The sequence below is a fragment of the Hyperolius riggenbachi genome, chromosome 3 (genome assembly GCF_040937935.1).
Source record: "Hyperolius riggenbachi isolate aHypRig1 chromosome 3, aHypRig1.pri, whole genome shotgun sequence".
Lineage (NCBI taxonomy): Eukaryota > Metazoa > Chordata > Amphibia > Anura > Hyperoliidae > Hyperolius > Hyperolius riggenbachi.
Window position 1 is genome coordinate 313,585,347 of NC_090648.1, and position 14,818 is coordinate 313,600,164.

At 48.9% G+C, this 14,818-nt stretch overlaps 1 protein-coding gene across 1 annotated transcript in view; it reads left to right on the top strand.

The window, feature by feature from the left end:
• YEATS4 (YEATS domain containing 4) overlaps positions 1-14,818 on the top strand; it is a 46,602-nt gene that overhangs the window by 19,719 nt on the left and 12,065 nt on the right. The window contains exons 2-6 of the mRNA XM_068272753.1: positions 829-948; positions 3,568-3,634; positions 3,726-3,820; positions 7,298-7,390; positions 7,574-7,661. Of these exons, the coding sequence (XP_068128854.1) occupies positions 829-948; positions 3,568-3,634; positions 3,726-3,820; positions 7,298-7,390; positions 7,574-7,661 (463 nt within the window). The remainder of the gene's footprint in view (positions 1-828; positions 949-3,567; positions 3,635-3,725; positions 3,821-7,297; positions 7,391-7,573; positions 7,662-14,818) is intronic.

Sequence of the window (14,818 nt, forward strand, 5' to 3'; positions counted from 1 at the left end):
ACAAGCTAGTAGCTAGGTGTGTATTACATGTGTAGCTCTCCTAAGGACGTATCCCAGCTATGGGTTAGAGAAAGCACCCTTTAGACCTACCGGTAATGGTGTTTCTTTCCCGCAGCTGGGATACTGTCTGCTACCCCACCCTATCTGTGGCACTTTCCTTGTGTCTAAGCTATTTTAGTGGGTCACTAGGAGGTGCTTCACTCCACTTTCCTGGTGTTTCGATCTTTTACTTTTTTTATACACTGGGGCTAAAGGGCGGGCGGGAACTTTTTATTACTTTCCATTTGTGCTTCAATAGGTATCTGGGCGTGCCCAAACTCCTAAGGACGTAGCCCAGCTGCGGGAAAGAACACCCCTCCCATTTTCTATTGTAATTATAAGTATCTGAACATTTGTATAGTCACTGGGATTGCAGCCACTGGGACGCGCTCAAGAGGCCACCCTGCAGTGTTGGGAGCCTTGCTTTGAACTCCTTACAGAATAGGAACTGACCCTAGACAGTATGTGTACCTTAACCAGTACACCATCCAGCCACTTTATATACTTCCTTGAAAGTCTAGTGAGTCCCCTCCACCCCCATATGAAGAGATCAGCAGCAGGATGGGTGAGTATGAACTCTCTTCTCCCTGTTCCAGTGATGAGCGGTGTTCTCATGTTAGCACTCCAGCCATCCTCGTACGGTCACATGTACTTGATGACGTCATCACAGGACTTTTTAAGGTCATTTTGTATTTTGTGGTGTTCTTTTTAACCTCATTGTGTGTTTCAGTAGTTATTGTCAATAATTTTACCCTTAATCTAATATACTGGGGTTTTATTTCTTTTAAGGGAGTAACTATTGTAAAGCCCATAGTCTATGGAAATGTGGCACGATATTTTGGAAAGAAAAGAGAAGAAGATGGGCATACTCACCAGTGGACTGTTTATGTAAAACCCTACCGCAATGAGGTAATACATGTATTATGTTCTTAGGGGAATGTAGGATTAATGTAGATTTGTCAGGCATTTACTTTCTCAAAAAGTTGTTGTTTGTTTTTTTTGTTTGTTTTTTTTGTTTGTTTTTTTTATGCATAAACAAAATCTAAAATACCTGATACAGAGGACTTACTGGTACATGTCTCCTTGCTGCTCACGCTCAGGCACCTGCACACACCCCTTCTCCCTATTAAACATCAGGCTGCCATGGTTCTATGCTGTCATGTTTTGGCACTTTTCGGGTGTATGCAATAAACTGCATTAAACAGAATTTTGCTTACAAGTGTTATACTAGGTACACACGATGCAATTTTCTGACAGATTTACTGTCAGATCGTTTATTTCCAACATGTCCGATCTATGGAAAAAAATCAGAAATCAGATCGGACATGTTGGAAATAAACGATCTGACAGTAAATCTGTCATAAAATTACATTGTGTGTACCTAGCATTATGCATGATTAGCAGATCGTCATGTATTGCCTTCTGCTCTACTTGTATTGCAGTAAAACAGCTGGTAATGCAAAGTGCATAATGTGCTATATCCATGCATCGCTTATGTTGGCTGTTACACATGCTTCATATTTGTTGAATGAATAACTTGTGTTCACTCAATAAATTGCATAAATCCCACTAAACTATACTTGCACTGTCTGCACATGTAAAGCTAATGCCTCATTTCCCTCTAGCACTTCTGAGGGCAATGCAGGTGGCTACTGCGACGCACGGCACTGCGGTGCACTGTGATGGAAACATCACAGTGCAGTCGATGCAATTTCTGATGTCCCTGCAATCTGCATTCTTTGCAAAAGCATGGCTAAGGGCCTTTTCACATGGGCAGCTGACAGGCAGTGAAGTCACTGGCAGTCAGTCAGCTGCTCTCCTGCACTGGCCTGGCTATTGGTAGCACCCAGTACAGGCGAGGGAACCCGCCCCCTCCCCAAGCCATGCTCAGACTTGACATGTCGCAGTTCTCTGCCACCCAGTAACACCACTGAGTGTCAACGCTATACACGCGGGGTGTTACAACCACTGCAATCCGGCTGCATTTAAATTGCACCTGAATTACACTGGCGGGACGGCAGACAGGAGGCTAAACTGCTCGGAAAACAAGCAGTTCAGCTGTCTGTCTGAAAGGGGCCTAAACCACACAGATGGAAACAAGCCCTTAGGCCCCATTCACACTTACAAAATGCTGGTGATTTTTGCCGGTGTTTTGCAGGAGTGATTTCCTCCCCCCCCCCCCCCCCCCCCTGCGATTTCACGTGGAAAAATCACAGAACACTGAGGCGCTCTTGCTACGATCGCGTTTAGCGCTTCTATAGCACTGAAACGCGAACGCCAGAAAATCGCCTGAAAATGGTGCAGGCGGCTTGTTTGCGTTTCGCGTTTTTGGGTGATTTGCGGCGATTAGCGCAAATTGCCCAAGTAAGAATGGGGTTTCATTACACTAGTGCTTTAAAAAAAAATTAAAAGAATAAAAAAAAGCGGCAAAACGCTCTAGTGTGAACCTTCTTTTGTGGCTATAGCCTACAGACTGCTATTGCACTCTCTCACGTGTGCTCTCCTTTTTTTTTTTTTTTACGTATTAAAATACCATTAAGGGCTGGTGCACACCGAGCGGGTTTTTCGGCGTTTTTGCAGCCGCTTGCGGCTGCGGATACGCTTGGTTAATGTATCTCAATGGGGTGGTTCACACCAGAGCGGGAGGCGTTTTGCAGAAACGCATACTCCCGGGGTGAGGCATTTTTTGGATTGCGGTGCCGTTTCTGCCTCCAATGTAAAGTATAGGAAAACTGCAAACCGCTCTGAAAAATGGCAGTTCAAAGCGGTTTTGCAGGCGTTTTTGTTACAGAAGCTGTTCAGTAAAAGCTTTACTGTAACAATATATGAAATCTACTACACCAAAAACGCTTCACAAAACTGCAAAATGCTAGCTGAAACGCTACAGAAAAATAAGAAAAAGCGTTTCAAAATCTGCTAGCATTTTGCGGATCTGCTAGCTGGTTTTGGTGTGCACCAGGCCTAAGCAAGGAAAATATACGACTTTGACTTGTTACTGAAAACGAACTCTATGGCCTAGTGCACACCGGAGCGTTTCCGCTGCGGTTTGCGATCTGCTTGCGGGTGCGGATCCGCTAGGGTAATGTATTTCAATGGGCTGGTGCACACCAGAGCGGGAGGCGTTTTGCAGAAACGCATACTCCCGGGCTGCTGCAGATTTTGGATTGCGGATGCGTTTCTGCCTCAATGTTAAGTATAGGAAAACCGCAAACCGCTCTGAAAAACGGCACTTCAGAGCGGTTTGCCAGGCGTTTTTTTGTTACAGTAGCTGTTCAGTAACAGCTTTACTGTAACAATACATGAAATCTACTATACCAAAACCGCTACACAAAACCGCAAAACGCTAGCTGAAACGCTACAGAAAAAGAAGAAAAAGCGTTTCAAAATCTGCTAGCATTTTGCGGATCTGCTAGCGGTTTTTGGTGTGCACTAGGCCTTAGTCCAGATTTCCTTTTTATTAAAACATTTTTATTTTTTTTTCTAGGATAGACATTTTAATGTTTTTTTTTTTTTCTCTCCTGTTTTCAGGACATGTCTGCCTATGTGAAGAAAATTCAGTTCAAGTTGCATGAAAGTTATGGCAATCCTCTAAGGGGTATTTATGTTTTCCTTATTTGCTTTTCTTTCTATAGTTTTCTGTATGAACATGTTTATGCTTACCTGTCTTTGTATTTTTTTTCCCTTAGTTGTTACCAAACCCCCTTATGAAATTACAGAGACTGGCTGGGGTGAATTTGAAATAATCATAAAAATATTTTTTATTGATCCAAATGAAAGGCCTGTAAGTAAATCTGTGTTTATCTTTTGTCTCTTAATTGTTTAATTAGAATGCCAGCCTTTTAAAAGGAGTTGTAACATCCCCCAAAAATACGTGTGTGTGTGTGTGTGTGTGTGTGTGTGTGTGTGTGTGTGTGTGTGTGTGTGTGTGTGTGTGTGTGTGTGTGTGTGTGTGTGTGTGTGTGTGTGTGTGTGTGTGTGTGTGTGTGTGTGTGTGTGTGTGTGTGTGTGTGTGTGTGTGTGTGTACCCCCTATTTCTTTCCTTTTTTTTTTTTTCTCTTTACCTGTGTGCCTTTTCTGAATGGTGCAATGCCAACAGAATTGTTGCTTTGTATTAGGGCCCGTTTCCACTAGTGCGGTGCGGAATCGCCGCATATCACCGCTGACAAAATCGCATGCGGATGCGATTCCGCATGCGTTTTTTGCCGTGATTTCGCATAGGCAGGGTATATGCGATTTTTAACCATGTCACTGCCTGTGTCAATTTACATTACTTTCAATGCGAAATCGCGGGAAAAACGCATGCAAAAAACGCATGCGATTTCCCTATTAAATACATTACCTGCGAATCGCCTGCATTCCACACGCAGGCGAATTCTGCAGGGTCTACCGTGCAGAAAAATCCTGCACAGAAAAACGCAAATGAAAACTGACACGTGGAAACAGTCCCATCCACTTGTATTGCCTATGCGAATCCGCATGCGTTGTCTGCATGCGAATTCGCTCTAGTGGAAACGGGCCCTTAGTGTGTCAACTGCTGATTCTGCATGGACAGCTGACGGGCATCAGATATGTTGCTGTTAGAAATGGGGGGGGGGTGTTTAGTGTTGGGGAGAGGGCAGATTAGTGACTAGTTAAGCGCTTACTAGCTATTTTACTTAAAGAGAATCTGTATTGTTAAAATCGCACAAAAGTAAACATACCAGTGCGTTAGGGGACATCTCCTATTCCCCTCTGTCACAATTTCGCCGCTCCCCGCCGCATTAAAAGTGGTTAAAAACAGTTTTAAAAAGTTTGTTTATAAACAAACAAAATGGCCACCAAAACAGGAAGTAGGTTGATGTACAGTATGTCCACACATAGAAAATACATCCATACACAAGCAGGCTGTATACAGCCTTCCTTTTGAATCTCAAGAGATCATTTGTGTTTCTCTTTCCCCCCTGAGGGGGGAGTGCATAGCAGAACCACAACACTGAAGAACTTGGCAGCCTTCCAGACACAGGCTGACAAGTCTGACAAGGGAAAAATACATTGATTTATTACAGAGACTGTGATAGTACAAAGTGCTGCAGTAAGCCAGAACACATTAGAATAGCTTTTGGAACTTGTAGGATGATAAAAAACAGGATGCAATTTTTGTTACGGAGTCTCTTTAAGCATATGACCTTTAAGTACAGTATTTATAATGAATGTCTGTGAATTCACTAGCCACATATAAATGTAATTAATTAAAAAATGGGGAAGAACTTTAAGAATAGATGCATTCATAGTATCTGATTGGGGACAGTACTTTGAGTGTTTTATATAACTGGAGTCAGAACAGCTCTTACCTGGTTGCAGTGGCTGGATACTGTTCACAGGAGACCAGTGTTCAAATGTCGCTTTTTTCTGTTTAGTAAACCAGCAGCTTTCAGTAAGGGGTGCTTGGGCTAGACTCCCTAACACTGATACTGAGCACATCCTAGTGGCTGCAGCTCAAATCTTTGAGTCCGCCAGGAGAAAAACGCGATATAAATGTTATTTGTCTTGTGTGGAGATAAGCGATCCTGATCTCTTTAAAGCCAATTCCTGTGTAGTGGAGGAATGCTTTGTGAAATTCCGTGTAAGAGCCATACTGCGTTATAACTACCAGATGTAAATGGCTGTGCTGCTTTTTTCACTTTGATGTAAAAATAAACAGTTGCACTAAAGTTACAGTACAGCACTGATGCTTACAACTTGTGGTAGTGCAGATCGCTGCTTTCAATGCTGATCGCTGCTTTCTCACTCACAAGAGCCACAGGAATGTCTGATGCCTTGCGGCACAGTTCTGTAGGAGGGATGAGTGACTGCACTGACACAAATGACAGATCAGTACTCGGTCCTATGAAAAAATACGATTGCTGCCATCACTGGGAGTCAGCCACCACATTTTACAAATACTTTTCTTATATGGAAGGGGGAGATGAAAATGAGAATGTTTCCATTATTTACAGGCATGATATGTTCTAGATCCAATACATAAAAAAATTAGAAAATTGTGATGACCTTGAATGGAGTTGTTGGTTATTCGGTTTTAAATTGCTTGAAAGTTAATTGTAGATATGTTCTTGAGTAAACACTAATATCATACATTCCGACTTTTTGAGATGAGAAAAAGGGACACTTAAGCCACGCCCCTGCCACACCCCTGGCCACACCCTCACCACACCTCTAGTCACGCATACCATAAAGATTTCATAAGAAAAATATGTTGTTAAAATTCAAACCACATTGGTCCTTTCTATCCTGGTTCATTTTCCTTCATAGTCACATTTTAAAATTAGTAATATATCAATTTAAAGGTTGGGAATGAAGTTTAGAGTCAAACACATTTTTAGTATAGAAATACATATATTTACATAGAAAGAGGGACAAATGAGGGTAAGAGGGACATGGCTCCCAAAAAGGGACTGTCCCTCCGAAAAAGGGACAGTTGGGAGCTATGCTAATATCACTTCAGCACTTACCATTTAACAACTGTATCTATCCTCCTACTCCTAAAAATGACTTTTAGATATCCCACAGTTTTGTTGTATTTAAAAACTTAAAGGGAGGGAGGTGAGAGGGATATGGAGACTGCCATATTTATTTCCTTTTAAACAATACCAGTTGCCTGGCTATCCTGCTGATTCAAGTGTCTAATACTTTTAGCCATGGAGCCTGAACAAGCATGCAGCAGATCGGGCACTCTGACTCAGCTTTTACTAGATTAGCCATATGCTTGTTCTAGGGTTTTGAGTCGCCCTACTTATGCCAGAAGATTACCAGGGCTGCCAGGCAACTGGCATGGTTTACAGGGAAATAAATATGGCAGCCTCCATATCCCTCTCACCCCGGGTTCCCTTTTTTCAAGTAGATTTGTTTTGTCTCAACTCTGTCTTTCCTGTCTCAGGAAAGCTGAAATAAATTAACTATTGGTCATCTGAGAGCAGGGGATTGAGAATGATCAATTATCTGCCAAGAAAGTGTTTTATGGCTGTAACTCCTTTATCAGTGAGGGACACTATAGTCTAGCTGGTTCCTGACTGGAGAAAACTGTCAGTTACATAGCTAAATATCAACCCTTTGAAGCAGAGAAAGAAGGAAAGCAACATTGCATATTTGTGTGCTTGGCGCTGTACATACACAAGTCTATCTCATCATGTCACTAAAGTTTCCCTTTAAGATTATTTAATAGTCCAAATGTGGGTGGCCTGTTTGACTTTGTGCTTTCTGTATTGTTTCCTTATTGGTTCAGGTCACTTTGTACCATTTATTGAAGCTCTTTCAGTCTGACACGAACGCCATGCTAGGAAAGAAGACTGTGGTTTCTGAGTTCTACGATGAGATGGTGAGAACCATTCCTTTCATTGAGATGGGGAAGGGAGCATTCTGTCTGCATGTGAAATACAGATTCTGATCCAGTTACATTAATATCTGTTAAGCAGTTTTTTTTTTGTTTTGCTTTTTATACCATTCCCCAAAATTATTAGGAAGTGGCCCAACAGTAACTTGCTTGCTTTTGTATTTCTAGATCTTCCAAGACCCAACAGCAATGATGCAACAGCTCCTGACCACATCCAGACAGTTAACTCTTGGAGCATATAAACATGAAACAGAATGTAAGTCTTGTAAAAACTGTCAGTAATTGAGTCTTCACTCTACAGACAATCATCGTTTGAGAGCAAAACCTGCTTGTGTGACCATTGCACACTTCTACAATTATGGAACATTTTAAAGGGATGGGTGCAATGTAGGGGAAGGCAGAACGTTTATTTGCTGTGATGGGCATGGATTTTGAACCTGGTTTAGTAAGGCAGTGATCTGTTTTGCCTGCTGTGAGTAGGCAGTTGTCTAGATGCAGCCTCATACTGTGAAAATGATAAAAAGATGCTTTTTTCTATTTGGAAGAGCAGTTTAGTAGTAGTTTAGTGCTCCTGATGTGGCGTAAAGGGAGTCTGAAGCAATTTATATATAAAAAGACAAAAAGAAAACACACCTAAGGAGAGGGAAGGCTCTGGGTGCCATAGAGCCTTCCCGTTCCTTTCTTGGTCCCGTCGTTCCTGCACTTGCGCCCCCGTTAGCATGCTCTCTGCCACTGCCCAAGGCTTCAGAAGTCTTCAGGGGCCTGAGTGCTGCTGAAGACTTAGTACAGAGCCGCCTGTCTTTGGAAGCGTTCGGGCTCCCGAAGCCTTCCACGGCGGGAGATTTTAACAGGGGAGCCAGTGCTGGAACACGGGGATCGTGAGAGGAACGGGAAGGCTCAGGACCCAGAGTCTTACCTTTCCTTTAGGTACTTTAAGTTTTTGTAAATTGGCTTTAGACTTGCTTTCAAATTAGTGATTACAATTTTAATTTACAGCAGATTACATTAAGTAAAATCATTGCTATCTACTATCTTTTTAATATTGAAATGAATCTACATTTTTGCATGAAAAAGGAGGTTAGGATCACTGAAAGATAATCTCTCTTGATCCTAAAATGAGAAGAGATGTTAACTTGGATCAATAATCTGCCATTGGTTTAAAATGTACATGTCAATCACATCACGTTAGGAATAATGCATCAAATACTGGTATATAAACAGAGAAAAGATGATACAATTTTTCACCCTCCAAGATGTTTTAGTATTAGTAAAACTAAAGGGGAAACTATGCCAATACCTGCAGAATTTTTCTTTGCTGCAGCTGTTCCAGAAAAATGTTGTTTGGGAAAAGTCAATCGTGTGACCAGAGACCTCTCCGACAAGCACTGAGCAGCAGAGCGGTTATTCCCAGCTAGAGAGTAGCTATCCCTGTCCAGCTTCTGAGAGACTGTTGGAGCTGCAGTGCTGGCCACAAAGAGTTGATTTTGCTGGGGGGGGGGGGGGGTCATTCAGGGATCTGTGCTCACAGGAAGGAACAGGCTGTTGTTCCATCCCAACTCCTCTGACTCCATGTGTGGCTGATGGGGCAGGAGAAGGTGAAAACGTGCATTTCTAATTACCGTATTTGTGTTTTGTTTTTTTACCATAAAAAGCACTTTTTCTCCGCCAAAAGTGTGTTTGTGCAGGAGGGGATGGTCTGAATGCTGATCTCCCAGCTGTCTCAGCTCACTGTCTGCTCATCGCCAGCTTCCACCTCTCACCATGCAGACCTCCTGTCTCCGCTCACTGCCTGCTTGCCATCCGCTTCGACTGCCCTGCTCACCGTGCACATTGCAGAGCTCCCGGCTACCTCCTGTCTCCACTCACTGGCCACTCGCTGCCTGCTTCCACTTCCTTCTCACCGTGCACATTGCAGACCTCCTGGCTACCTCCTTCTGTCTCCACTCACTGCCCGCTCGCCATCCGCTTCCTCTACCCTGCTCACTGTGCACATTGCAGACCTCCCGGCTACCTCCTTCTGTCTCCACTCATTGCCCACTCGCCATCCGCTTCCTCGACCCTGCTCACTGTGCACATTGCAGACCTCCCGGCTACCTCCTTCTGTCTCCACTCACTGCCCACTCGCCATCCGCTTCCTCGACCCTGCTCACTGTGCACATTGCAGACCTCCCGGCTACCTCCTTCTGTCTCCACTCACTGCCCACTCGCCATCCGCTTCCTCTACCCTGCTCACTGTGCACATTGCAGACCTTCTGACTACCTCCTTCTGTCTCCACTCACTGCCCACTCGCCATCCGCCTTCTCTACCCTGCTCACTGTGCACATTGCAGACCTCCCGACTACCTCCTTCTGTCTCCACTCACTGCCCACTCGCCATCCGCTTCCTCTACCCTGCTCACTGTGCACATTGCAGACCTTCCGGCTACCTCCTTCTGTCTCCACTCACTGCCCACTCGCCATCCGCTTCCTCTACCCTGCTCACTGTGCACATTGCAGACCTCCCGACTACCTCCTTCTGTCTCCACTCACTGCCCACTCGCGATCCGCTTCCTCTACCCTGCTCACTGTGCACATTGCAGACCTCCCGGCTACCTCCTTCTGTCTCCACTCACTGCCCACTCGCCATCCGCTTCCTCTACCCTGCTCACTGTGCACATTGCAGACCTCCCGGCGTCTCCACTCACTGCCCGCTCGCCATCCGCTTCCTCTACCCTGCTCACTGTGCACATTGCAGACCTCCCGACTACCTCCTTCTGTCTCCACTCACTGCCCACTCGCCATCCGCTTCCTCTACCCTGCTCACTGTGCACATTGCAGACCTTCTGACTACCTCCTTCTGTCTCCACTCACTGCCCGCTCGCCATCCGCTTCCTCTACCCTGCTCACTGTGCACATTGCAGACCTCCCGACTACCTCCTTCTGTCTCCACTCACTGCCCGCTCGCCATCCGCTTCCTCTACCCTGCTCACTGTGCACATTGCAGACCTCCCGGCTACCTCCTTCTGTCTCCACTCACTGCCCACTCGCCATCCGCTTCCTCTACCCTGCTCACTGTGCACATTGCAGACCTCCCGACTACCTCCTTCTGTCTCCACTCACTGCCCGCTCGCCATCCGCTTCCTCTACCCTGCTCACTGTGCACATTGCAGACCTCCCGGCTTCCTCCTTCTGTCTCCACTCACTGCCCGCTCGCCATCCGCTTCCTCTACCCTGCTCACTGTGCACATTGCAGACCTCCCAGCTACCTCCTTCTGTCTCCACTCACTGCCCGCTCGCCATCCGCTTCCTCTACCCTGCTCACTGTGCACATTGCAGACCTCCCGGCTTCCTCCTTCTGTCTCCACTCACTGCCCACTCGCCATCCGCTTCCTCTACCCTGCTCACTGTGCACATTGCAGACCTCCCGGCTACCTCCTTCTGTCTCCACTCACTGCCCACTCGCCATCCGCTTCCTCTACCCTGCTCACTGTGCACATTGCAGACCTTCTGACTACCTCCTTCTGTCTCCACTCACTGCCCGCTCGCCATCCGCTTCTTCTACCCTGCTCACTGTGCACATTGCAGACCTCCCGGCTACCTCCTTCTGTCTCCACTCACTGCCCACTCTCCATCCGCTTCCTCTACCCTGCTCACTGTGCACATTGCAGACCTCCCGGCTACCTCCTGTCTCCACTCACTGCCCACTCGCCATCCGCTTCCTCTACCCTGCTCACTGTGCACATTGCAGACCTTCTGACTACCTCCTTCTGTCTCCACTCACTGCCCGCTCGCCATCCGCTTCTTCTACCCTGCTCACTGTGCACATTGCAGACCTCCCGGCTACCTCATTCTGTCTCCACTCACTGCCCACTCGCCATCCGCTTCCTCTACCCTGCTCACTGTGCACATTGCAGACCTCCCGGCTACCTCCTTCTGTCTCCACTCACTGCCCACTCGCCATCCGCTTCCTCTACCCTGCTCACTGTGCACATTGCAGACCTTCTGACTACCTCCTTCTGTCTCCACTCACTGCCCACTCGCCATCCGCTTCCTCTACCCTGCTCACTGTGCACATTGCAGACCTCCCGACTACCTCCTTCTGTCTCCACTCACTGCCCGCTCGCCATCCGCTTCCTCTACCCTGCTCACTGTGCACATTGCAGACCTTCCGGCTACCTCCTTCTGTCTCCACTCACTGGCCACTCGCTGCCTGCTTCCACTTCCTTCTCACCGTGCACATTGCAGACCTCCTGGCTACCTTCTTCTGTCTCCATTCACTGCCCGCTCGCCATCCGCTTCCTCTACCCTGCTCACTGTGCACATTGCAGACCTCCCGACTACCTCCTTCTGTCTTCACTCACTGCCCGCTCGCCATCCGCTTCCTCTACCCTGCTCACTGTGCACATTGCAGACCTCCCGGCTACCTCCTTCTGTCACCACTCACTGCCCACTCGCCATCCGCTTCCTCTACCCTGCTCACTGTGCACATTGCAGACCTTCCGGCTACTTCCTTCTGTCTCCACTCACTGGCCACTCGCTGCCTGCTTCCACTTCCTTCTCACCGTGCACATTGCAGACCTCCCGACTACCTCCTTCTGTCTCCACTCACTGCCCGCTCGCCATCCGCTTCCTCTACCCTGCTCACTGTGCACATTGCAGACCTCCCGGCTACCTCCTTCTGTCACCACTCACTGCCCACTCGCCATCCGCTTCCTCTACCCTGCTCACTGTGCACATTGCAGACCTCCCGGCTACCTCCTTCTGTCTCCACTCACTGCCCACTCGCCATCCGCTTCCTCTACCCTGCTCACTGTGCACATTGCAGACCTTCTGACTACCTCCTTCTGTCTCCACTCACTGCCCGCTCGCCATCCGCTTCCTCTACCCTGCTCACTGTGCACATTGCAGACCTCCCGACTACCTCCTTCTGTCTCCACTCACTGCCCACTCGCCATCCGCTTCCTCTGCCCTGCTCACTGTGCACATTGCAGACCTCCCGGCTACCTCCTTCTGTCTCCACTCACTGCCCACTCGCCATCCGCTTCCTCTACCCTGCTCACTGTGCACATTGCAGACCTTCTGACTACCTCCTTCTGTCTCCACTCACTGCCCGCTCGCCATCCGCTTCCTCTACCCTGCTCACTGTGCACATTGCAGACCTCCCGACTACCTCCTTCTGTCTCCACTCACTGCCCACTCGCCATCCGCTTCCTCTACCCTGCTCACTGTGCACATTGCAGACCTTCTGACTACCTCCTTCTGTCTCCACTCACTGCCCGCTCGCCATCCGCTTCCTCTACCCTGCTCACTGTGCACATTGCAGACCTCCCGACTACCTCCTTCTGTCTCCACTCACTGCCCGCTCGCCATCCGCTTCCTCTACCCTGCTCACTGTGCACATTGCAGACCTCCCGGCTACCTCCTTCTGTCTCCACTCACTGCCCGCTCGCCATCCGCTTCCTCTACCCTGCTCACTGTGCACATTGCAGACCTCCCGGCTACCTCCTTCTGTCTCCACTCACTGCCCACTCGCCATCCGCTTCCTCTACCCTGCTCACTGTGCACATTGCAGACCTCCCGACTACCTCCTTCTGTCTCCACTCACTGCCCGCTCGCCATCCGCTTCCTCTACCCTGCTCACTGTGCACATTGCAGACCTCCCGGCTTCCTCCTTCTGTCTCCACTCACTGCCCGCTCGCCATCCGCTTCCTCTACCCTGCTCACTGTGCACATTGCAGACCTCCCAGCTACCTCCTTCTGTCTCCACTCACTGCCCGCTCGCCATCCGCTTCCTCTACCCTGCTCACTGTGCACATTGCAGACCTCCCGGCTTCCTCCTTCTGTCTCCACTCACTGCCCACTCGCCATCCGCTTCCTCTACCCTGCTCACTGTGCACATTGCAGACCTCCCGGCTACCTCCTTCTGTCTCCACTCACTGCCCACTCGCCATCCGCTTCCTCTACCCTGCTCACTGTGCACATTGCAGACCTTCTGACTACCTCCTTCTGTCTCCACTCACTGCCCGCTCGCCATCCGCTTCCTCTACCCTGCTCACTGTGCACATTGCAGACCTCCCGGCTTCCTCCTTCTGTCTCCACTCACTGCCCACTCGCCATCCGCTTCCTCTACCCTGCTCACTGTGCACATTGCAGACCTCCCGGCTACCTCCTTCTGTCTCCACTCACTGCCCACTCGCCATCCGCTTCCTCTACCCTGCTCACTGTGCACATTGCAGACCTTCTGACTACCTCCTTCTGTCTCCACTCACTGCCCGCTCGCCATCCGCTTCTTCTACCCTGCTCACTGTGCACATTGCAGACCTCCCGGCTACCTCCTTCTGTCTCCACTCACTGCCCACTCGCCATCCGCTTCCTCTACCCTGCTCACTGTGCACATTGCAGACCTCCCGGCTACCTCCTTCTGTCTCCACTCACTGCCCACTCGCCATCCGCTTCCTCTACCCTGCTCACTGTGCACATTGCAGACCTTCTGACTACCTCCTTCTGTCTCCACTCACTGCCCACTCGCCATCCGCTTCCTCTACCCTGCTCACTGTGCACATTGCAGACCTCCCGACTACCTCCTTCTGTCTCCACTCACTGCCCGCTCGCCATCCGCTTCCTCTACCCTGCTCACTGTGCACATTGCAGACCTTCCGGCTACCTCCTTCTGTCTCCACTCACTGGCCACTCGCTGCCTGCTTCCACTTCCTTCTCACCGTGCACATTGCAGACCTCCTGGCTACCTTCTTCTGTCTCCATTCACTGCCCGCTCGCCATCCGCTTCCTCTACCCTGCTCACTGTGCACATTGCAGACCTCCCGACTACCTCCTTCTGTCTTCACTCACTGCCCGCTCGCCATCCGCTTCCTCTACCCTGCTCACTGTGCACATTGCAGACCTCCCGGCTACCTCCTTCTGTCACCACTCACTGCCCACTCGCCATCCGCTTCCTCTACCCTGCTCACTGTGCACATTGCAGACCTTCCGGCTACTTCCTTCTGTCTCTACTCACTGGCCACTCGCTGCCTGCTTCCACTTCCTTCTCACCGTGCACATTGCAGACCTCCCGACTACCTCCTTCTGTCTCCACTCACTGCCCGCTCGCCATCCGCTTCCTCTACCCTGCTCACTGTGCACATTGCAGACCTCCCGGCTACCTCCTTCTGTCACCACTCACTGCCCACTCGCCATCCGCTTCCTCTACCCTGCTCACTGTGCACATTGCAGACCTCCCGGCTACCTCCTTCTGTCTCCACTCACTGCCCACTCGCCATCCGCTTCCTCTACCCTGCTCACTGTGCACATTGCAGACCTTCTGACTACCTCCTTCTGTCTCCACTCACTGCCCACTCGCCATCCGCTTCCTCTACCCTGCTCACTGTGCACATTGCAGACCTTCTGACTACCTCCTTCTGTCTCCACTCACTGCCC